Source organism: Mus pahari, chromosome 18, assembly GCF_900095145.1.
Source record: "Mus pahari chromosome 18, PAHARI_EIJ_v1.1, whole genome shotgun sequence".
In the NCBI taxonomy this organism is placed as follows: domain Eukaryota; kingdom Metazoa; phylum Chordata; class Mammalia; order Rodentia; family Muridae; genus Mus; species Mus pahari.
In genome coordinates, this window is record NC_034607.1 from 8792908 (window position 1) to 8818560 (window position 25653).

Sequence of the window (25653 nt, forward strand, 5' to 3'; positions counted from 1 at the left end):
CGAGCTCCTGCGGCGAGTGCCTGGGACCCGGGGGGGGATCTGGGTTCGGTTCTGAGGTCCGGGCTCGGTCCGGTCGACCCCAAACGCTGTGAGTAAGCCCGTGCACTGTGGAGCACGACAGGCTTGCAGGACTCTCCTCTTATCGGCTTCATTCTTCTGCTCCTTCTGTCTGTCTTGCTATCCTTTCCTTCTTCCTTCTTCACCGGTTTTTCTGTGATAGGAAGCCGGCTGCTTGCTCCTGAAATAGAGATGGTGACTGACTGGCTCCTCATCTCCCGCTAGGCTGGTGGGATTCGGAGGTCGCCGCTGCAAAATGCTTTTTTTCTGCAGCGCGGTAGTCTTGTCGCTGTGCGTCCCTGGTGTCCCACGCAGGCGCAGAGCAGAGGTCACTTGTTAGAGGTTCCCGAGCTCAGGTGGTTTCTAGGGTGTTTTTGCTAGAGATAGTGAGACAAAAAGTTAAGTGACAGAAGGAAAACATGGAAAGGAAAGGCACGTCTAATCGGATTAAAAAAAAAAAAACCACATAGCCTAACTTCTCCATTTTGTCATTGAGAGGGTGACACATGCGTGTAATTTTCAACCGCCTGCTGATTTTCTTCCAATATACTTTTGTGTTTAATTATTTCTTTAGGCCAGTCGTTCTCAACCTTCTTAATGCCAAGACCCTTCAATACAGTGCTGACCCCCAACCATAAAATTATTTTTGTTGCTACATCGTAACTATAATTTTGACACTTTTATGAATCGTAATGTGAATATTTTTGAAGATAGAGGTTTGCCAAGGAGTTATGACCCACAGGTCGAGAGTCGTTGCTTTGGGCTAACAGTTCCTTCTTGCTATTAATTTTCATGCTCTGTGTAGTCACCACCTATGTATACTGAACAGTGTGAGAGGCTAGCTCTTCTGAGGTGTTACTATAACTTTCAAATTAATTACAAAATACTTAGAGAAAGCACACACAACAGTAATTAGAGTGCTAGTTTCCACAGACATAATGTAATTTATGTCCAGATCACACAGTCACCATAAAGGCTTCCTTCTGCTTTTCTGTGCTGTCATAAATGGATACTCATGTAACTTTCAACATGGAATATCGTAGTTCCATTCAATTCAGTCGTTTGTCTATATCGTAACACACTTATTCTAACTGTAGATGCTTATAATGTTTCTGATTCTCTAATGCAAATAAACAACCGAGGATTCCTGTTCTGTCTTTCACCGTAGAAGCCCTCCGGAATGGATGTTTCCCAGTTTAAGGGGCTAGCGTATTTGAGACGTTTTCTGTTTTGAAAGTTTACAGTGTAAAGTAATTAGAACAGTATTCCCATCAGTGGCTTATGCTTCTTGTTTGGTGACCCACAATAATTATTTGACAGTCATCAAGGGTTCACTTAAGTTGATAGGTCAGAAATTAAATGAAAAATAAAGTTTTAAATTCCTACTGTCCAATATTGTGTGAAGCACCTGGTGAGACGACTGTATTAAAGAAATGTGTATCTGATTTTCTTTTTTTCTTTCTTTTTTTTCTTTAAAAAAAAAAACTATAGGCTCTACATGTTGAGGTTGTGTGATACTTAAGTATCAAGTAATTGAGGCAGTTTGCTGCTTTCTGTGTGGGTAAATGGCAAATGCAGTGAACTATGAGTTTTCTAGGATTTCTAGTACATGAAAATGAATAAATGGCCAAGACAGAAATAAGTTTGACAGATACACAGAGACCAGATCATAGATACCTTGGTTGCCTGCTTGTCTTATACTGTATTTTCTCCATACACCAATATAAAGTCTACTATAAGCGAGATAATCTGTAAATGGGTTTTGAATGCAAATTAGTTGAAATATTATGTTCCAATCTACCACATAATGTAACCCCGCAGAAATTTTGCAAAGAGGATGATGTAGTCAGATTTGCATTTTATGAGTATAGAATGGGTTTCAGGGGGCTAACGTTGGTTAGTGAGACCAGCCAAGAGGCCGTGAAGTAAGAAGACTGTAGGTAGAAGAACAAGAGTAAGATTTATATCAGGTGCACGACCAGAAAAGGGAAGAAGAAAGAAACAGGACAATATTCTTTCTTTTTGTTTCCTACTTACTGAAAGCTCTCACTTTTCTTCACACTTCTAAATGTTTGTGTATTGTTCTGTTTATTTTTCTAGGACCGTTCTCATTTCCTTTTGGGAGTATTCATGCTTCACCATGTTGAGAGCTAAGAATCAACTCTTTTTGTTATCGCCCCATTACTTGAAGCAGCTAAACAATCCATCAGCTTCCAGATGGAAACGGCTTCTACATCAGCAGCAACCCCTTCACCCAGAATGGGCTGTACTGGCCAAAAAGCAGCTGAAAGGCAAAAACCCGGAGGATCTTATATGGCACACCCCAGAAGGGATCTCTATAAAGCCCTTATATTCCAGAGCAGATACTATGGACTTACCAGAAGAACTTCCAGGAGTGAAGCCATTCACACGTGGACCATATCCCACCATGTATACCTATAGGCCCTGGACCATCCGTCAGTATGCAGGCTTTAGTACTGTGGAAGAAAGCAATAAATTCTATAAGGACAATATTAAGGGTAAGATTTTAATATGAGACTTGATGCTTATGATGACATGAGACACTAACTCATTTCTGTAAATATGACATTCATCTTGTGCTTGAATTTGCTGTGAAACAAATGGATTCTTTTCAACTTTGTGGTCAAAAAGACGAGTCAAAAGTAAAATGTGCAAAATAGAAAGAAATCACACTTCTACATACATTGTAGAAAAGAAACAAGATGAAGATGCATGAAGAAAAGAGAGATGCAGTCTGTCTTTGGAAAGTATTTAATTCGTTTTTGTGTTATAAAAATTGGGAGGAGTAGCCGGGCATGGTGGTGCAAGCCTTTAATCCCAGCACCCAGGAGGCAGAGGCAGGCAGATTTCTGAGTTCAAGGCCAGCCTGGTCTACAAAGTGAGTTCCAGGACAGCCAGGGCTACACAGAGAAACCCTGTCTCGAAAAACCAAGGGGGAAAAAAATTGGGAGGAGAGCTTAAATGATGCCAAGAACAGTCATAGGATTTAAGGTGATAACTCTCTCTCTCTCTCTCTCTCTCTCTCTCTCTATATATATATATATATATATCCACAGTGAAATCTGTCCTTCATTAGAAAGTTATAGCTATGATTTCCTTTCTAATGTATGGTGAAATCTTACTGTTTGAATGCTAAACTTTAGAATTTCTAAGTTTATGTTGCTTACAGAGAGATTGAGTTTGTTTAATGTAGACTATTGTAGTTATTTGAACACTGCACAAGGACTGCACTTTTAGCTGAGTGGTAGTGCACTTGCCTACTGTGCAGAAGGCCTGGCGTTTCATTCCTATTTCCATTAAACCCTTTTTAGGGTGATGAGAATAATCTCATCATTCTAAGATTCTATTTCAACAATATTTGAATGGCTCTGTATTATGCTATGACCACAGTAAAGAATAAATATAAAGTAACAAAAGCATATACATGCCAAGTTGTATTAAGTATATATGATTAGCTAGATGTTTTCATGAATTTTTGAAAATATCTCAACAAAAAAACTTAGTATAAACAACCCCAAAAAGTATTTGATGCATGAGCTCAAGCAACAAATCCTTGTGTAGGTCTGAGCTAAGGGCTACTCTGTTGCTTTTGTTATTTCTCATAGTTTTAGTAGCTCAATTTGTGTGTCTTAGCCTCTTACAAAGTGCATATTCCTAGAAAATCAAATATTTTTCAAATTAGTTTCACATGAGCGTGGACATGTTGTAACAGTATACTGTGATGCAGTACATCTGCTATCTGAGACTCTAACATACCCATGCTTTTCTTTACATCCTGTAGCTGGTCAGCAGGGGTTGTCTGTGGCCTTTGACTTGGCAACACATCGTGGTTATGATTCAGATAACCCCAGAGTTCGTGGAGATGTTGGAATGGCCGGAGTTGCTATTGACACTGTAGAAGACACCAAAATCCTATTTGATGGCATTCCTTTAGAAAAGATGTCTGTTTCCATGACCATGAATGGAGCTGTCATCCCGGTCCTGGCAACATTTATAGTAACTGGGGAAGAGCAAGGTGTGCCGAAGGAGAAGCTCACTGGCACAATTCAGAATGACATCCTAAAGGAGTTTATGGTCAGAAATACTTATATTTTCCCCCCAGAGCCATCCATGAAAATTATTGCTGACATTTTCCAATATACAGCACAGGTATGCTTGCTTTCTGCAGATCTTGCTGTAGTCATTCGTAGGGATTTTCACAGAGTTCTACAAGTTAACCTTGAATTTCATAACTGAATAAGTTGTATTACGGGGCTGTCTTGTCATAATGTCAGCTATATTTGACTTACTGTTTTATTCATTGGTATTTAGTTGTCTGATAATTGTTAGAGTCAGGATTGTCTGATAATTGTTAGAGTCAGGGAATTCTAACTTCCTTAGTTCCCTTCAGAGTTCAGATGGAGTGAAGATACATACTGGTATCAAGACAAATGGGCATCAGAATGTCAGGTTCATTTATTTTCCAAACTGGGTTGGAACAGACCGCTTATGTGTTTGCCACCTCAGTGACATACCTCATTCACCCAATTAGGCACAGATTAACAAGAGCAGAAGGCTCCCTGGGCTGCCACAGAAGCAGCATCTCCTCTCCATTTGCCTTCAAGCAGAGCATGTTTTCTGCTGTGCTCACACTTTGCTCCTTGCTAGGGGATGTTTTATTCCTCATTTTACTCCCTTAAAACTGCTTAATGCTAAAGACACAGTCTCTTCTGCATCAAAGCTTTTTTTTTTTTATACCTATTCACCCTCTGTATCTAGTTAGATCAAAATCCTGTAAGCATTCTCTGCATGCTCATTTGATACTGAGCTTTTGTACACTTCACAGTATGTTCATGTTTTACATCTGCCCTGTTGAATTGTACTAGATAGACTTGTATATCTATACTTGTATTATATATAACTCTGAATTTATATCATGTTTTGAGTTTGCAAGATATATGTAAAGATTCTGTGTGGTGATATGTAAGAAGCATATAAATAGCAGGAGCTTAGGCTAAATAGGAGTCAGGTCTGTTTGTTTTAAGGAAGTTAGAAGGCAGCTGTGAGGGCTCTGTGTCTGTGGAGCTCCATAGTAATTGGAACTCTGGGTTCCTTTTATCTTGTTTCTCGTTTGTTGTTAGGTGTATCATTTACGGTTAAGGAAGGAAGAAGGGAAGGATGGCCAGATGTGCAAGAGTCAGAGGGATCTTACAGAGGAACGTAGCCAAGTCCTCCTATCTCTGTGGACACAGTAGTAAGAAAAGACTGGAGTGTAGGACTTGTACCATGGAACTCTAACCTTAGGATTGCTATGAGAGGAAGAAGGTGAAGACTGGTTACTGGGGTGGATAGTATCACCCTATGCCTCTATATCCTTATGGATTTTTACCATGTAAAACATCTTAATGTTCAGAAATGCTTTGCATAGTTCTTCCTGTAAGTGACAACATCCCAATTTCAGATTCTGATCAAATGATGCTTTTTAAAGTACTTATATACTGATAACTTTATATTTTATGGAAAAATATACATAACATGATATTTCTGTGTTAACCACCTACAAGTGTTCAGTGGCATGAGGTATATTTCCACTTCATTGCAACCATTACCATCATCTACCTTTACTCTTAATTTTGCAGAACTAAAAGATCTATTCAACAGAAAACACCATCCTGCCCCACTTTCCTGCTCTGGTATTCCACTATTGTATTGCTATAAATATTAGCAAATTTGAATACTGCATATTGCTAATATGAGTAGGATCATTCAGTATTTCTTTTTTGGGCAGGCCCATTTCATTTGATACAGTATCTCCAGTGTTTGTCCATTTTATGCCATACTAGAATTTCCTTCCTTTTAAAGTTTGAATAGTATTATATTATGCTAGTATTTCTATTATTTTAAAAGACTATCAGTACATTCCTCTGCACAGCAAAGCACCCGTTTCCTGGATTTTGTGTGTTAACTCCAAATATACATTCATTTTTTTTCAATTCCACATGATTCTTTCTTCTTTCTGATTTTGCTATAGCTCATTTTCAAAGAGCTTAGGGTTATAAGTAGAATACTTTAGAATATAAAATTCAGAACTATATATATTATATGAATGTATATTTTCATATATGCAAGGTATATATAAGTGTGGTATATTTGTGTTATACCATATGTAAACAATGGCGACTAATTTTTTTGAGTGCTTAGTCTCTGGGTAATCTTTGATATTTTTTTAAGCTTGCATTTTGTCCCATTTTACTTCAAAATATAACACTAATATCAAATCAATTTTGTTCACAGTGTACTTGTTCATATTTGATACCTTTATTCAAATAAGAAAATATTCTAAGTGTTATGAAATTTGTGTGTCTTCAACGTATCAGGCAAAATTATAAGGTCTTTTTGAAGTCTTAGCCAGCGTAAGGGATAACTGGTGCAGCTGTTTGAAGAAAAACAAGCATAACATCTTGAAAACACTTCATAGACCAATCATTGAAATTTGAGAGTGAATCTAATGTAACAAACACTAGGTTTTTTTTCCAGTTAAGATTATAAACTACCAAGTATATCTGAAACTGAATGTCATTTAAAATGAGTCTAACAGAACCTTTTCATATTTTATTCTTTGTTGTTTTTATTATTTTAAATAGCACATGCCAAAATTTAATTCCATTTCGATTAGCGGGTACCATATGCAGGAAGCAGGAGCTGATGCCATTTTAGAACTGGCCTATACCATCGCGGATGGGTTGGAATATTGCAGAACTGGACTCCAGGCTGGACTCACAATTGATGAATTTGCACCAAGGTAGGTAGATTAAACTTATTTGTCTTTTCTCCATTAAAAGCATACATAGGACCACTTTCTGCCTGTACAGCAAAATACAGATAAAGTAAATTTGTTGATATAAATACCATGATAGATTTAGATTATTTTATATTTTTCCAAGTGAGAAAGAGAAAATAAGCCAGTTTTATTCGTAGCACACACACAAAAACATTCAGAATTTAATTTGACTGCACTTTTTTGTTAATTGGAGTAATGCCATCTTTCTAGTGATTTATGGAGTACAACCATACGTATGTAGAAGATATATTAAAATATAAACATAAAATAAAGTCACTTTAATTTTTTTTCATTTGAAAATATGGAAATCACCTATTCCATTTTTTTCTATAATATTTACATAAATATTTTGGAATGTTCAGTATTATTTTGTCTCCAAATGAATTGTTAGTAAAGTTGTATGGAAAATGTAGAAACATGCCACTAAGTTTATGGAATACTTAAATTGGTCATAAACCAGTCTATGTTTCATTCTGATCGGCAGTCCCTTGGTGAGCTTGTCCCTAAAGCTAGTCTTACCTATATGTTGGCAATTCAAATATAGAAAACGTGGCTAGTGATGGTTCCTTTATTCTAAAATATTGTATCTTATCACAGTGGCTTCCAGAATGTGCCCAGTGACTCTTGGGCATTACAGAGATCTCCAAGGTCTATACTGTTCCTGAATGTTTTAAAAGTTTGCTTTCCTTTAAAATTTCTGTTTCTTCCAGAAATTATAAAAGCTACTAAAGCTACTTGGCATGTTGTATTGAAATAGATTGAAGGTATATAATGTCTTTCTTGTCCCCTTTCAAGCTGTACAGTAAAAGACTTCAAAAAATTTGAAAAAGGACTGGGAAAATGACCCAGTTGGTAATTACTTGCAGAGTTCAGTCACTACAACTCGAGTTTCCAAGCTAGAGGTATAGGTGCAGTCCCAGTGCTCAGGAAGCAGAGGTAGGTCCCCAAGGCTCACAGACCAGCTGCCTCAGCTCCTATGAGTTCTGGATCAGTGACAGACCAATCTCAAAATTAAAGAATCAAGCAAATAAAGGTGGATGACACCCAAGGAACACACCTTATATTGTCCTTTGTCCTCTACATATGTATCTGCACACACAAAATATAAAAACATTTTACATTTTTTTCTAGTGAAAACATTTTAAAGTAGAAAATAAAATATTTCTTTCATTATAAGTTTTTATGATAAATATTATTCTTCATAAGATACTGTCCATTTTTCATGTAATATGATTATTATTTTATATAAACTCAAGATAAAATTTAGATAAATATTGAAATAAACAAAAGTTCTTCAGTCTTCAGAGATGTTTAAAATGAGCACAGATCCTAAGACCTTAGAGCTTACGGAGTACACTGAGTTTCATTAAACTTCCCTGTCTTAAAGCTCACTTGTTTTATTTGAAATTTTACAACCTCTGGCTATTAAAGGCAAATCAGTACTCTAAATATGTAAGTCAGTTTAATCTACAACAGAATGTAAAATAAAAGATAATAGAGAGGCTAAGGACAAATTAGAGAAGAAAATGACTAAACTCAGTGCTCAGCCATGTTCTTAAAATACACTCACAAAGGCAACCCTGTGCTACACAAAAAAAGCAAGCATATGATTGTGTTCTTCACCAAGAGAAAATTCCTTCCTAAAGAAAAATCACTCATGAAGTGAATAATTCTGACCAGAAGCAAACACTCATAGCCACTCCTGTGTTAGCTTACAGTTACTTACATAGTTGTGTAGTATGCTGTTTGATACTGAAATCCAGACGTAGTTTTTCTAGTTACGATACAATTAGTTTCTTTTCTTGATTTTTAAGTTTCAGCAGGTTCTGGACTTTGTCCTTTTAGGTTGTCTTTCTTCTGGGGAATTGGAATGAACTTCTACATGGAAATAGCCAAGATGCGAGCTGGGAGAAGACTGTGGGCTCACTTAATAGAAAAAATGTTCCAGCCTAAAAACTCCAAATCTCTTCTTCTAAGAGCACATTGCCAGACATCAGGGTGGTCACTTACTGAGCAGGTATGGATGGAAAAATAGAGAACTTGAATAATGGAAATGAACATTTTCTTCTAGGCAACAGGCACAGCCAGGAAATGTATTCAACAGCCTGTTTGTTAATATCTGAGAGTTATAAATATCTTGGAGCATAAGTTTGAGATCAGGCATACTGAATAGAATTAGCTCCCTCTAGTGGTCAACACTAAAATCTTTCTTGGCAAAATCAGGACTTAATTTCCTACTATTTTAGGTTAGCATACAAAGTAATGGGTCTGTTTCAAGTCCTCTTCAGACACGTCTGGCATTCTACTTTGTATTCTGCAGTCCACTCCACTTCACCACTCCCTTTTCCCATTGGTTTCTTTTTCTAGATAGCCCATGTTCAACTCTATTTTTATCATATGTATCCTCTCTTTTACTCAAGAACTATAAAATACCTTCCTTTGCTTTCATGCATGGCCCTCTTTTAGTTTTGTGACATACAAGATTACTTGTAAACACACACACACACACATACACATTTAGTTTTAAGTCTAGGTTCTGTGGATTGGAGGAAAACATAGATATTTATCCTGACTCTGGGTTATTTTGCTGAACATGATTTCCAGTTACACGCATTTCCCTGCCTGTCATGATTTCACTTTCTTTGTTTTCTTTTTTTCTTTTGGTTTTCGAGACAGGGTTTCTCTGGATAGCCCTGGCTGTCCTGGAACTCACTCTGTAGACCAGGTTTCCTTGAACTCAGAAATCCGCCTGCCTCTGCTTCCCGGGTGCTGGGATTAAAGGCGTGCGCCACCATGCCCGGCTGTGATTTCACTTTCTTTATAGCTGCATAGATGCCTGTTTTATTCGTGTACCACATTCGGTTTTCACCTGTTGATAGAGATCCAGGGCCATTTCATTTTCTAACTTCTGTGACTAGAGAATCAGTCAATTTGAGTGCACAAGTGTCCCTGTGCTGTGTCGGTTTGGAATCTTTGGTGTATACTCAGAGCACTATAGCTGGAAACATATGGTAGTGTACTTCAAGGACTTTTGGGAATGTGTGACCGATTTCCAACAGTTTGCACTTCCACCAGCAGTGACTGTGGCTCCTCTTCACATCTTTGCCAACATTTGTGATAATTTGTTTTCTTTTTTTGGCATTTTTGTCTTCCTTTTTATTTCTGTCTTTTAATTCCCACCCTCCCCACTCCCTTCAGATCCAAGGTCTTACTGTATAGCTCTGGCTGGTCTGGAACTCATTCTGTAGACTAGATTGGCTCTGCCTGCCTCACTCTGCCTCCTGAATACTGCGATTAAAGACATGTACTTCCATACCCTGTATCATTTGTGTTCATGATGGTAGCCATTCTGACTGGGATGCAATGGAACCTTTTTTAAAATTTAATCTTCTCTCATGTATTACATCCTGACTGCAGTTTCCTGTCCCTCCTCTCCTTCCAGTCTCTCCCTCTCACCTCCCCTCTTCCCCTGATCCACACCTCTTCAGTTTACCTTAAGAAAAGGGCAGGCCTCCCAGGGACATCAACCAAACATGGGGTAACATACTTCAGTGAGACTAGGCACCTCCTCTCATATTAAGGCCGGGCAATGCAATCCAGTAGGAGTAGTACAAGCGTCCCCAAAACAAGCAAAAGGGTCAGAGACAGTCCCTGTGCCCACTGTTAGGAGTCCCACAAGAACACAAAGCTACACACCATAACGTATACATAGAGGACCTAAGTCAGACTCCTTGATTGTCAGTTCAGTCTCTCATGAGCCCTGGCTAGTTGATTCTGTGGTCTGTGTTCTTGTGGTGTCTCTGATCTGACCCCCTCGTTTCTATAATCCTTTCTCTCCCTCATCCTCAGGATTTTCCAGTTCTACCTAATGTTAGCTTTTTTGGGGGTGGGGCGGGGGTGGGCAAGGCTGGTTCAGGTTTCTTATGAAGTATAATCTTAAAGCAGTTTTAATATGTACTTTCCAGATAGCTAAAGCTGTGAACACTTCATGTTCACCTGCTATTTGTATTTCTTAGCCCATTTGTTGATTCAGTGGTTTTTGGCTTAGGGGACTAATTTTTCCAGTTCTTTATGTATCTTAGGTATTAATTTCCCATTGATAGATATTTGTGGTTTGGTTTTTTTTGTTTTTTTGTTTTTTGTTTTTTGAGGCAGGGTTTATCCGTATAGCCCTGGCTGTCCTGGAACTCACTTTGTAGACCAGGCTGGCCTCGAACTCAAAACTCCACCTGCCTCTGCCTCCCTAGTGCTGGGATTAAAGGCATGTGCCACCACACCCGGTTTAGATATTTGTTTTTTAATTTATTCATTCTGAAGCAAGTCTCTTTAGTGATTTTTTTTTCCTTTGCTCGACAGAAGGTTTTTAATTACACGAAATCTCAGTTTTCAGTTCTTGAGATGATGTGCTCTGCTAATATAGTAGAAAATTATTTGCTGTTGAGGAAGAAATAAAAGCAACATTAAATTAATACTTTTAAATATTATAAGACATACATTTTTGTATAAACTACATCTTATATTTTTATTTTATCTATACACACATACATATACATATAGTTTAGTTTCAAGCAAGAATACAAACAGGTATTCAAAGGCTAATATCATTTGGATAGTGTAATTTAATTCCATTAAAATTGTGTAGTCATAGTCTTGTTTTTATATCAATTTATTTTATATTGTTCACTTTGATTTTTAAGTTACATGTCTTTTCAACTTTTAACATTGAATAACAATGAACATGTTCTTTATGATTAGAGAAGTAGAGATTCTAAGGTTGGAAGGAATGTCTATACTTATATTTTAATGCATTGATTTTTTTTACAGTTAAAGCTGAAGTCTATAGAAATTGGATGACTGGCTGACATCACAGGAATATAATAATGAAGTCGAATCCAATTTCCTACTTAAGAGTTTACACTTAATCAGTTTAATTGGTCACTTATTAAGTGCACACATTGTACACATCCATTAAGGACATACTCTGAGGTATATTTAATAATTAGGAGATAGTAAATTAGGAGAAAATGTTCTGGTAATATAAGAAAACCTATACTTCATGATACGATTATGAACAGTATTTAAGTAGTGTAAATGTGTTTGATATTTCTTTGGATTATTTGAGACAATGTTTTTATGTCCAAACCTGGACTAGACTTCTTGGCTCTTAGTTCTTTTATAGCTTGCTGACTAACTTGGCAGAGTTTATTTGCTACTCTGATGTCTGATGTTCAATCCACCCCCAAAGTGCTTTCGAAATTGGTGTAGGTTATATAGTTGTTGCTTAATTATAACGTGTCTTATTACTCTGTTGTCTGCGAACCTTCTTCTTACTTTGATTTGGATTTTTGGTCAAATGTTTTAGGATCCTTACAATAACATTGTCCGCACTGCAATCGAAGCCATGGCAGCTGTGTTTGGAGGAACACAGTCTTTGCATACGAACTCTTTTGATGAAGCACTAGGCTTGCCCACTGTGAAAAGTGCTCGGATTGCCCGGAACACACAAATCATCATTCAGGAAGAATCTGGGATCCCAAAAGTGGCTGATCCTTGGGGAGGATCGTACATGATGGAGTCTCTCACAAATGATGTTTATGAGGCTGCTCTGAAGGTCGGATTCCCTTCCTTATAACTTTGCTTTTAATAATCTTTTAATCTATAAACAACCATTTCTAGATTTATATAAAATTATAAAATGTACATAAGAAAAGGGAAATTTATCTTTGACTTATAGTTTTCACTACTGAAACAATTTAAAAATATATTTCTGTTTCTATGATTGTATTTTATGCAGGATTAAAAGATAGCTATTATAAAGTGCCTATGCTTAAATAGATGCACAGACACAGACAGACGGACAGACAGACACATATAGACAGCACACATACACAAACAGACACATGTCCAAATACATAGACACAGACACACACAGAGATAGATGAACAGGTACAGACACAGATGCATACTGACACATACATGCACAGACATAGGCACACAGGCCAAGACACACAAATGGACACACACAGAGACATACACACACAGAGGTAGCACTCTATTGACTTCCATTTCTTATTTTTCTGTTTATTGGAATACATGACACTGTTGTTTTTTTTTAATCTATCATCTGTGTATTTTAAGTGACATATATGTCATCTCTTGTAAGTTTGTTGGCTTTATGCATTAGGCACAAACTTTAGACACTGTTGCTTTCCTGGTTAGATAATATTTGGTATTTCAGCCAATTAATACCTTGTCTTATCTTTTCCCTTCTTACGAATATAATTATACCAACTTCTTCCCTCCTTTACTATTCTCATGTTCTTGTGTTATTTGAACTTCTCTCTAGGTCTGCTGAGATTTGTGGAATATAAAGTATGAATCTCATACCTGTGATTTCCAAGCACTTCTTTTGTAAAGAATTATTTAATATTCATATGTGCCTGTGATGTGTTTGGATCAAATCTACCCCCTACTTTTTCTGCTAATTCTTCCTGCATTCACTTTTCTTCCTAATTTTATGTGCTCTATCTTAAAAAACAACAACAACACAAAAAAAAAATCCACTCCATTTTGTGCTGCCTCTTTGTATGGATGTGAGACCATCTACTGTCAGAACTATCTTCCCTGGAGGAAATGGTCTCACCCACTCCTAGTAGACACAAACTGCCAAGAGCTCCTAAAATAGAGATGGAACTCCACACCCTGTTTCCCTCTCCAAAATGAGATCTTGACCGGCTTAATTTCATGCAGGTCTTTGCATGCAGTCCCAGCAGCTACTGCGAGTTCATGTGTACAATTCTGCTGTCTTGATTGGCTCAACTGTTTTTTTTTCTCAGACACCTACTTTCTCTGACTCTTAGAGTCTTTCTACCTCCCCTTCTGCAATGTTCACTTGAGGCTTGGGGGAAGGGATGTGATATAAATGTCCTGTTTTGTGTGGAGTGCTCCAGTCTCTTAGTCTCTAAACACTGACCAGTGTATAACTATGTTAAGCACAAAACACTTCTCAAAGAAGCTTACTAGGAGATGAATTATTTGTAGCTTTACATGTTTGACAGTTTCTCCATTCTGTTCTTACCCTTGATTAGCATCGATAAAATCCTGAGCTCAGCCATGTCAAGGACCTCAGTGACACAGACCAGGGAATTGACACAGTCTTCCTCTAGTCCACCAGAAATATACAAAGTGTGTGCAAGAACAGCAACAGCACCTTCCTTTTCCTGGATGTCTGCAGCCTGAGGCTGCTGCCTTATGTAGACCTAATATGGAGACTTGATCCCTCCTCCTGAGCTGCATAGCCATTGCTCATAGCTGACACATCTCTCTGCATCTGTACATGTCTGTCTTCCTTAATCTTCTGTCATTTCTCCTCCAGAACTCCAGTCAAGTTTATAAACCCATGCAAATGAACTGCAGCAGACTTAGTTTGGAATTATTTCTATTAATAATTCTATGAGCAAATTTATTAATATTAGTGTGCTTTTCATTCTAAGTTCTTATTCTTGCCTCTAATATTTGTGATCAGAAATTTGAAGCTGTTTTAGTCAAGACCTTTTTGAAAGCATCAAGATCTTTACTGACTTGTGTCTTTTTTTTTTTTTTTTTAAATCAAGACAGGGTTTCTCTGTGTAGCCCTGGCTGTCCTGGAACTCACTCTGTAGATCAGGCTGGCCTTGAACTCAGAAATCTGCCTGCCTCTGCCTCCCAAGTGCTGGGATTAAAGGCGTAAGCCACCACTGCCCGGCTGACTTGTGTCTTGACACACATCTTGCATGCACATTTTTACTATTGTCCCAGTAATGCAAAGGTTTTGACTTAGTAGTTCTGGCATCTTGTTCAGCTAATTCTTCAGCCATAGCTAATCAAAATCAAAGAATCTTCACAATCAAAATAGCAACAGCCCTGATAAGAATCTTTAATCTTCCCTCTGAAATTTCACAAGCCAGGCCTTCATCTTTTGCACTGTTCTCAACATTATCTTCTAAGCTTCTACAGAACATCCCACAGAGCTCTTAACATCCTAATGGCTCTTCTAGCTCAAAGTTCCAAAGTTCTTCCACACTACTTCCCAAAACATGGTCAGGTTTTTCCCAGGAATACCCTACTTCTGGTACCAATTTGTCTTAGTCAGGGTTTCTGTTCCTGCACAAACATCATGATCAAGAAGCAAGTTGGGGAGGAAAGGGGTTTATTCAGCTTACACATTCTCGTTGCTGTTCATCACCAAAGGAAGTCAGGACTGGAACTCATACAGGGTAGAGAGCAGGAACTGATGCAGAGGCCATGGAGGGGTGCTGCTTACTGGCTTGTTTCCTCTGCCTTGCTCAGCTTGCTTTCTTATAGAACTCAAGACTACCATCCCAGGGATGGCATCACCCACAATGGGCCCTCCCTCCTTGGTCACTAATTGAGAAAATGCCTTACAGCTGGATCTCATGGAGGCTTTTCCTTTCTCTGTGACAACTCCAGCTTGTGTCAAGGTAATATACAAAAGCAGCCAGTACTTTTTTTCCTCAGCTGATACATGAAGTTGAAGAAATGGGTGGAATGGCCAAAGCTGTAGCTGAAGGAATTCCTAAACTTCGCATTGAGGAATGTGCTGCCCGAAGACAAGCTAGAATAGATTCTGGTAAGAGAGAATAGAAAAACTTATATATGAAATTCAATAATTCAGGAGGGCTTTTGTCTATGGTTAGTGTGTACAGTTGATACAAATACATTTTTAAGTGAAACAATGGAAAACTAGGGCTTCAGTAAAATATTCCTCATATCTACATATCTGACTATATCTGTATGGCTATATCTTATGTCTTTGCATTTTTGCAAGCACATATGCAAGCATATATGTACTTATAATACAGACATGAGTATATGAGTGGATATTGCCAATGGCAGTATTAAGGATGATGTGCTTGACAGTCATTGTGCTCTCCATGGGGGACTTCACTCATTCACTCGAGGGATACTTTTGGGTATGCTCTGTTTGAGGTGTCCACTGTGGCAACTGACTAGGAGAGACATGAACTCTTGGGAGTATAGATTTCTTTGGAGTCAAAGAGGGAATGTACAAGTAAAGAAACAGTCATTACTGACGATGCTAAGGCTGTGAAGGTAGTAAGGATACAAGTGGTGAGTTTCTTTTTGAGGAGAGAAAGTATGTTCATAATACTGATTTATTATGGATAGGGTTTAAGAGCATTTGTGCTTTCATTTAACAACTGTCTGTAAAAAAAAAAAAAAAACCTTTTTAAAATCCTGGAAAGCTATGGGCTATTGCTACTTACTTTGCTTTCTAAATCTGTGCTGGAAAGAGACTTTGTTTCTTGGGTGAGGAACTGAGATGGTGTGTAGCTCAGGAGAGAAGCAAAGCCCTTCCTTGCAGAGCATCCTTCATGGAACAGTGTACTGTTCTCTGTATCACAGGATGCAGTTTCCGAATTTTATTGAAATTCATTATGAGTTAAGATAACTCTTTAAAAATGTGTGATAATAAGAGCATTCTCAATCAGGGATCATTTATGAGCAAATCTACTTGTTATTTTCCTTTGGGAAATCAACAGGTTCTGAGGTAATTGTTGGAGTCAATAAGTATCAGTTGGAAAAAGAAGACTCTGTGGAGGTCCTGGCCATTGACAATACTTCAGTGCGTAAGAAGCAGATCGAAAAACTCAAGAAGGTATTGTTGGCGATTGTTTCCTAAGTATGCCGAGGGTTTGAGTTCTTACATTGTTCTGCATAATGTCTATAACATCCACATGAGGTCAGTGTTATTTCTCACTCTCTTTTATTTTTTAAGGTAAGAATTGGGAAACTTGCTTGAAATAAGAAATTGGCTAGTCATGACTCACTTAGGTCTCTTAAGACTTTAGTGCTGAAGTCACAACATAAGAACACAGTGTGGCTTAGGGTCAGTGTTTGAGTCAGGCTCTCATTGTTCTGTTCCACTATACCAAGGTTCATTTGCTCTGAAGTTTTCAGATTATCAGTGTTTGTTGTCGCCTTTGTAAGCTTCAGTGTCTAGGAAGCTGTCTGCATTTGCTGGAGTGTGCGCTCTATGTTCATCTTGAGCACCATGCTTCTGTTTTATTTTAATTTCATTCTGAAATGATAAGACATAATTATACGAAAGCAGAGCCAGTATATGTTTGATAGAGACAAGTATGGTGAAGGTGGGAGGGGTGCCTTGGTGGGCCCATGTTGAAACATTCCTTCCCCCTGAGGTACCAGTTATAGGACTGTATGGTATAGAGTAGAGTTTATTTAGGGACATGGCAAGGGTTTTTGAGTAGAGACAGAGAGAGGGAGAGGGTGAGGGAGAGGGAGAAAGAGAAGAGACTGGCCAGGAACATGTGGAGAGAGAGGGGGGAGGGGAGCGAGAAAGAGAGAGAAAGGGGGAGAGAGAGAACTATACAGAGAGAGTAAGAGTGTGAGGAGGAGCCAAACAGCCCCCTTTATAGTAAGCCATGCCTAGCTGTTGGGCAGGGCCTAGAAGAAAGGCTAACGCTTTCTATTTTCTTTTTCTTTCTCAGTCTTTCTGTCTGTGACTCAGTCTCTTGGACTTATATTTAAATAAAAACAAATAGCAATATGTATGATACCCAGAATATTGTCAGTTATCTAAAGGACACTTTTGGTATAGTTAAAATCTGTAAGCTATGGTCTGGCCTTCCACTGTTAATTGTGAGGTTCCTTGGTATTCTACCACAAAGGACCACCTGGTTTTATTGGTTTTTTGCTTCAGAAAAGCCCAGGTAACAGATAGGAGAGTTATTGCTATGCTTGCTTCGGATTTGTTGGCTTTGTACTAAATCAGAATCGTTTTACAGACTCCTGAGTAAATGTGTTAGATAAATGAATATACTTCTTTAGTTGAATATTATCATATTTCACTGATTTCCCCTTTTGAGTTCAGGATCACAGAACATGATGGTCAATGAGATATGTGTCCGGGTTTAATCATTTGGTACCCACTTTATTGCCCTTTTGGATAAAACTGTTGCTGTTCTTCTTTTCTTTCTAAGATCAAATCCAGCAGGGATCAAGCCTTGGCTGAGCAGTGTCTCGCTGCACTCACCCAGTGTGCTGCCAGTGGAGATGGCAATATTCTGGCTCTCGCAGTGGATGCAGCTCGTGCAAGGTGAGCAGGTGGGACCTGGGGGTCTCAGAAAATGAAAGTTTGATCCTTTAACTTTTCACAGTGTACTCAAGGAAACCATTGCTTCTGCAACCTCTTTTTTTTTTTTTTTTCCTTCGAGACAGGGTTTCTCTGTATAGCCCTGGCTGTCCTGGAACTCACTTTGTAGACCAAGCTGGCCTTGAACTCAGAAATCCGCCTGCCTCTGCCTCCCGAAGGCTGGGATTAAAGGCGTGCGCCACCATGCCAGGCTTTCTGCAACCTGTCGAATCCAAAAGAAAGTAATGGAATCACTAGAAACTTGATACTAGCTTTTGTCAACTTGCAGTGTGTTCACTCTGACAGAGATTGGAAATTGTGTAATTTGACTGTAACTCAGATTTTTTTTAGGTTGAGATCTGATGTATTCTCAATTATATCATCAAGGTTGTGTGTACAACCTTGCCATAGTCTCTGAATAAGAGGGGAAAGAGTTATTGACACGTGCTTGCTTTTGAGGCATTAGTCATAAAGCAACCAAAGACTATAAACAACCCCGGTCCTAATCCTGTCTCTATTGTTGCTAATAAGTCTGAAGTTGTAAGAGGAAGAGGGAGGAGAGGGTAAAGGAGATGGAATGGCTAGAGAGTGCCTATAAAAGTTGCTTACTTTCTGCTGGTGTCTTGGCCTATTTCACATCGCTTTCTTCTGCAATCTACAAGGTCTTGAGTCCACCACTAACCCTGGGTGAAGCACACTGAAAAATTTATTGCTCATCAGAAACTGTCAGTCGTGGTTCTGCTCTGCCAGTTTGTATTGATAAATGGGCTATCTTCAGATACTTAACTACTTGTAGCTTTTTGGGCATTTAGTCTTTATGTTGGTTGATAGATATTATAAAGCGATTACAATGCAGAATTGCACCAAGAATCACTTTCATATATGTATTCTCAGGAAAGATGATTTCATAGTATCTTATAAACATTCTTGAGTTTATACAGTCTATTTTAATTTATTCCCAAAATACTCTACTTGTATTGAGTATTGAGCTAACGATGTAGCTATTTATTGTAAAAATATTGTAACACAGGTAATTAAACATGTAGCTATTTATTGTAAATTAGTGCTCTTATTAGCACCTCTTTTTAATATTGTAGATGTACAGTTGGAGAAATCACAGATGCCTTGAAAAAAGTATTTGGTGAGCATAAAGCTAATGATCGTATGGTGAGTGGAGCATATCGGCAGGAGTTTGGAGAAAGTAAAGAGATCACATCTGCCATCAAGAGGTACTGTGTGAGCATTAGTGAGCTTGGGTCTCATCTTCATTTTAATACAGTTCCCTTGGACCTGCTGATGGCTCCGTGTTCCTGTTACTTGTGAAATACACTAGCTGACTTTTTTTTACTACTCTGTTATTCTTATAAAACTAATAATTATTAAATTAAATATATTAAATAAATTAAATTAAAATAATTAAATATAAATTAAATAATTAAATTGATATATAATAGATGATTAATCTATTAGTAAAATTTGTTATATAACTTATTCATTACTAATGTAAACATACAATCCTGTGCCAGTATATGAAACTTTGATATTTTGACAAACTATAGATTGAATACACAGTGAAGATCTACTAGTATTATAATGGTGTTTATTCCTGCCTCCCGCTGGTATTGCACCTAGTGATGCTGTAGCCATGGTGATGCTGCTGTACACCTGTTTTCTGCCAGTTATACACTTGTACAGTTATACACTTACTATCATGTACACTACATAGTAATTAGTGATAACAAACAATGCTGTTATGCATTTGCTGTACTTTTAATTTTTATTTTAAAATGTGTTCTCCCTAATGGTCAAAAATGTGTACTGCAAAATAGTATGCAGGCAGTAAGCAGCCCACATGCTTTCTGCATACTGTATCTCAATTGCACCATTTTCTCCTGAATTTTATTTAATTTCAACACTTGTAGGAACAAAAAGCTATAGCCTACACACACACACAAACACACACACACACACACACACACACACACAACACCACAGAGCCTAGATTTGTAGTAGCTTTTGCCGCTAAGCTTGTGTATATTGTATAATGTTTAGATATTGACAAAACCACCTCATGATGTGTTCCTCTGAAGACGCCTTGATCATTTAATAATTTATGACTATGATGGGTTACATATAATTATGTAAATAATTATAAGTAATATGGGCCAATTAGAATTAAATTAAATATTAAAACTAGTATTTATTTGGTAAAATGAATATAATTTTTACCTTTCAACATAGTCGCCATTAGGCAGTTTCATTCCAAACACTTGTTTGTATAACTAATCCTAATAGTGCTTCAGATCCTCCAGGTGGAGAACTTGCAACCATGTGGCTGTAGACTTTCATGTTTTCATAACTTTCTTCACATGGTTCGCTTGTCTGAATAGTTAAAAGTTATTTTTCCCATTTGAAAAGTAAACCCCTATAAACACCCATCTGCTACCTGTGCAAAGAGTCAAGTCCGTTTTCCCTGAGTGGATAGAGAGGACTAGTGCTTGAGGTGAAGCTGCAGTGTGATTTCTTTCTTGAGTGTAAAACTGGTTTCTGAGTGATGGGTGTGTTCATCCTGTGTAACATGAAGCCTTCTAAAAACTGCATTAACATTTATACACTATGTGAATGTTAGCTAACCAAGATAAAAGCCACCCAAAGGAACTTTTTTAAAAACAAAAATTGATGTGCTGTTTTGTTGTGGTTGGTATAATTTGTCATTTTATACAGACACACATTCTGATTATGTGCCATCACAATGGGCCACATTGGATGCTAGTTCTGGCTTCACAGGATGAGTGTGGTAGTATTTTTTCCCTTTCCATTTTATGGAACAGTTTGAGAACCATTGGTGTTGGTCTTTCTTTGATGGTTGTAGATCTTGGCAGTGAACTCTCCAGTCCAAACCTTTCCTTTTTGGAAGACTATTTTTGCCTTGATTCCATTGCCTGCTGTGTATCTGTCAGGTGTTCGTCCTTTTGGTAGGCCATATGTGTTTGGGGATTTATCTGTTCTTGAGGCTATGGGCTCACAGGCTGTGCCATCTTTGAAATGTGGCTCTAAACAGAAGCCAACCATATCCAAGGCTTGAATGGTATTCTTCCTATGAAATAAAATCACTAATGAGACACACATAAATGGGTGTTTTTGAAAGATTTATGTGCATAAATTGCGGTTTTTATATCTTATATTTGGATAGTTAATAATTTAACTGTTATTATTGCCTTTTAAAATGTTCCCAGAGTTAATAAATTCATGGAACGTGAAGGTCGCAGACCTCGTCTTCTTGTGGCAAAAATGGGACAAGATGGCCATGACAGGGGAGCCAAGGTCATTGCTACAGGATTTGCTGATCTTGGTTTTGATGTGGACATAGGCCCTCTTTTTCAGGTATGTCACATTTAGAAAAGAAAATAATAGCCAAGATGATGTGCAGCATTGGTGTTCATTGTGTCAGTAGCTTTAGCACTACTCAAAATCTTAAGATGACAAAAGAAGAGACAGTCAGTAAGAACCCTGGGATGTCGGCAGAAGTAGCACAGTGCTTTGCAGCAAGTCTCGCTTCACCCTTACCTTGTAATAACCAGATCTCTCTCTCTGCTTTCTGTGTGCTCAGACTCCCCGTGAAGTGGCGCAGCAAGCTGTGGATGCAGATGTCCATGCTGTGGGTGTCAGCACACTTGCTGCTGGTCATAAAACCCTTGTTCCTGAGCTTATCAAAGAACTCACTGCCTTGGGGCGGCCAGATATCCTTGTCATGTGTGGGGGCGTGATTCCACCACAGGTATTTTTCCTTCTCTGTACTCTTCTGCACATGCGTACATGTACATGTGCACACACATACATACTCACACACGAGTTTTGATTTACAGGAGTTCAAGTGAAGGGTTACTTACAGGATCAAGGATGACTCAAAAGCAGCTACACCATCAAAAAGCACAGTCCACACTGGTTAAGACTGGAGTTCTTAGGCAGCTCAGTAGGTCAGAACATTCCCTGCTTCAGAGCTCTGTTGGTCAGTGTCCTCCAGCAGTTGCTCACTGCTTCTGTAACCTTGGAGTGGGGTCCTTGGCAATCTTGTAAGTTTCAGCCATACCAGACATAAAGATTTTATTTTCTTTCTGAGTCTCAGGAACCCTTTGGCCCCTTTCTTTAAGGAAGCTTTCAGTAATTCAGAGGAAATTGATATGTAAAACAATACACATACCCCACCCACCATGATACATATGTATTAGGCTATGAGATTATAGATAACATGGAACTAACACAGACACACACACACACACACACACACACACAGAGAGAGAGAGAGAGAGAGAGAGAGAGAGAGAGAGAGAGAGAGAGAGAGAGAGATTGAGATTGAAGGGGAGGCAGGCAGAAAGGGGCAGAGAGGAGGCAGCAGGCAGGCAAACAGGCAGATAACATAAACATGTTTCTAAGGATGTTTTGGGTATCAGAATTTCAGAGTACTCCACAACCATGCCAGCTGAATACCACATTCTAATTCCAAGTTCATAACTCAGATGTAAGGATAATGCCATGGAACACCACATTATTAAGAAAAGAAAAGAAAAGAAAAGAAAAGAAAAGAAAAGAAAAGAAAAGAAAAGAAAAGAAGAAAAGAGCCTGTCCACCTGTTCTCAACTTGGAAATGATTGTTACTGAATGCTTCAGTCATTCTTATAAGCTCTTAAAACATATAGCACTTGCTGTCTTGGTCAGTGATGTGTTTTCAGTGCTTATAGGTCCAGTGCTGGGGATATAAAGATGTTTGGACATTATCTCTATTCTTAGAAATTCAGACAAGAAGGACATAGGTTCAGGAGTTTATGTTAAATGCTATTGCAAAATTCTTAATATTGTAAGACTAGTACAGAGGTAGGAAGGGGTACTTGATGGACAATTCATGTGATTGGTAATTTATTGTCTAACTTTGATCATTTGAAAACTGGGAAAAGATCAGTGTTGCAACAGTTTAACACAGACTAGACAATTGGTCCTGTATTGGGTCAAACCTCAAAGTGCATCCTAGATTCAGTGTTAGAGCTAAACACGTTCTGATGCTAACACAGCCTAAAGCCTGTGGGAGGACTCATGCCCCAGGAATCCTTATACTTCCACACTAGCTGTCACTAAAATGAGCTAATGACTATGCTATCAGAACAGAAAAACAACTGGTCTTCATTAGCAGAACTAATTTATCATGAGGCCAGATTCAAATTATCAGTGTTCACAAGTGACAGATATATGTCTAAGAGGAAGCAAATTTAAAGTCAGGGACCTATTATTATATTAAGTTTAACACATCGAACAATAAGCAGAGAAGATTTAGAGAGAAAATTAGGTTTTAAAGTGCGGTTCCCTCCTTGTTAGGGCTACATAGCTTCACAATTAACACTAGGCAGATTTCTGGTTTAGAGTTGCGGTGTGTGTTGGAGGCTGGTGTGGTGCTGTTATGTATTCAGATGCTAAATCCTGGCCCCCGAGATGGTTGCCCCTGAGAAGGAGATCCTCACACACAGCAAGTGATGTTATATAAGCTCTGCTCCCCAGTGTAAAGTTAATTGGTTAATAAAAGGCTAGAGCCTATGGTTGGGTAGTAGGGAGAGAAAGGTAGGACTTGAGGATTGAGTGAGGGATCTCAGGAGAGACTAAAGAGAAGGAAAGAGGACAGGAAGGGAGGAGAGTGCCTCCATGAGAGGAGATGGACCATGAGCACACAGCCAGGAGAAACATCAAGTAACAAGGGACCTATGGCTGAGATGTAAATTGGAATAGCTCCCAAACCTGCCTGATCTAGGCTCACAGGCCTGTATGTCTTTTATATGGACTAGCTAGAATATATAATTCCTTTTACAGTCTGAGCACAGTGCTGCTGGTGTTTAGCTGCTTTAGTCAAGGAAGATGTTTGTTTCAGCTCCACATACAGTGTTCCAGCTAAGAAAGCTTTTGGTGTTGGTGAAGAAAGGAAAAGGTGTATGAGCACGTGTACATGTGTACACACACACACACACACACACACACACACATACACACATACACATACACAGACACATACACACAGACACGCACATATGTATAAAATATTTCTTTGAAGCTAATATAATGTTTATTTGAATTAAGCAAATTTGTTCAACAGGATTATGAATTTTTGTACGAAGTTGGTGTTTCCAACGTATTTGGTCCTGGAACCCGGATTCCTAGAGCTGCTGTTCAAGTGCTTGACGATATTGAGAAGAGTTTGGCAGAGAAGCAGCAGTCTATATAACATCTGGATCTTTAGTTGTGGCCAGAGAAGGTGGTAGTAAATCTGTGTCTTCAGGTAATCCTAACATCCATTAGAATGCTTGCTTTGGAAACATACACTACAAGATTCTCATTATAAATGTACCATCACGCCAGTACACATAGTAAAGAATCTGAGTTAAAAAAAAACTCTGAAAATCATTTACACCAAATATTTTTTAAGTATATTATTCTAGAAAATTAAAATGGTATACTACTTAGAAATAGCTAATAACACAATTCTTGTAAATAACTAAACTTTTGTTTTGTCCTTTGACATGAGGTCTCACACCACGTAGCTTTGGTTGTCTTGGAACTCACTCTGTAGAACAAGTCTGGCCTCAAACTCACAGAGATCCACCTGCCTCTGCCTCCCTAGTACAGGGATTAAAGGTATGTGCCTCCATGCCCGGCAAATTATTAAACTTAAAAATTAAATTAAATAGAAAAATTTGACTGATTCTTTTTTCAATTTAGTGTTGATTTGAGTACTAGAAACTCAAGTTCCTATGTTAACGCAATGACATTTATCTTACAAGAAATAATGTAGGGTATTTATGGATGGAAATAGACTGGGGTTATGATCCTCAGCCAGACCTACTATTGCTTCAATAAAAGTAGTATTTATCATCCCCTGTACAGTGAAATAGGGGACATGGTAAATATGCCTTCCAGGATTGTGTCAGCTCCTCACATGGGGATGATATTGTTAATGTCAGGTCCGGTTCAAAACTCTGGAAATGATGTGTGTGAATGCTCTCTTAAATGAATGTTGATAGACAGATGCATTTGCTATAATGACAGTCTAAATCTATTACATAAAATAAATGAATTGTCAGATCTAGAAACATGCTGATCTGTATACATTTTCTTATTAATATAAGTTATAAAAATAAAAACAAAATAGTCTGAAGAACCCTTGTAGTGTGATGTTACTTCACTCATTGAAAAAAGCGAATCACTCTGTGTTAACCTAATGTATTCAGCGAAGGTGATGTGAGCAACAAGGATTCTTTTGTAACTTTCTACATTATAGATCAGATAATACTGTGGACAGAAAAATCATATAATGCTGAAGAATTAATAAACTATACTATAATATAGTTTAATTTTTAGAACATGACTCTTGGGAGGGCATCATGATTATTGTTTTCTGTTTTAAAGATGAGCAGTTTGACTTCAAGGACAGCAATATATTCACTGTGTTATCTTATGTACTATTTATAAAGAAATACGTATTTGATAAATACAATGTTCCTGTTGTGTGTTCCGTTATGTTCTAGTAACGTGGCATGTACTGTGT

General features: G+C 38.1%; 1 protein-coding gene across 1 annotated transcript; it reads left to right on the top strand.

Annotated features, from left to right (window-relative positions):
* Mmut (methylmalonyl-CoA mutase) lies at nt 1-24727 on the top strand. The gene is made up of 13 exons (XM_021217756.2): nt 1-88; nt 2158-2576; nt 3860-4227; nt 6702-6859; nt 8744-8915; nt 12261-12509; nt 15416-15527; nt 16459-16574; nt 17920-18035; nt 19169-19300; nt 21308-21455; nt 21682-21849; nt 24205-24727. The coding sequence occupies exons 2-13, from the start codon at nt 2198-2200 to the stop codon at nt 24331-24333; spliced, it is 2247 nt and encodes a 748-aa protein (XP_021073415.1). The 5' UTR covers nt 1-88; nt 2158-2197; the 3' UTR covers nt 24334-24727.
* Nucleotides 24728-25653: the final 926 nt, after the last annotated feature.

Coding starts and splice junctions, on each gene's coding strand:
- Mmut (XM_021217756.2), top strand. CDS start 2,198: ATGTTGAGAGCTAAGAATCAACTCTTTTTGTTATCGCCCCATTACTTG. Junction 4,228..6,701: donor TTTTCCAATATACAGCACAG/GTATGCTTGCTT, acceptor TATTTTAAATAG/CACATGCCAAAATTTAATTC. Junction 15,528..16,458: donor ACAAGCTAGAATAGATTCTG/GTAAGAGAGAAT, acceptor GGAAATCAACAG/GTTCTGAGGTAATTGTTGGA.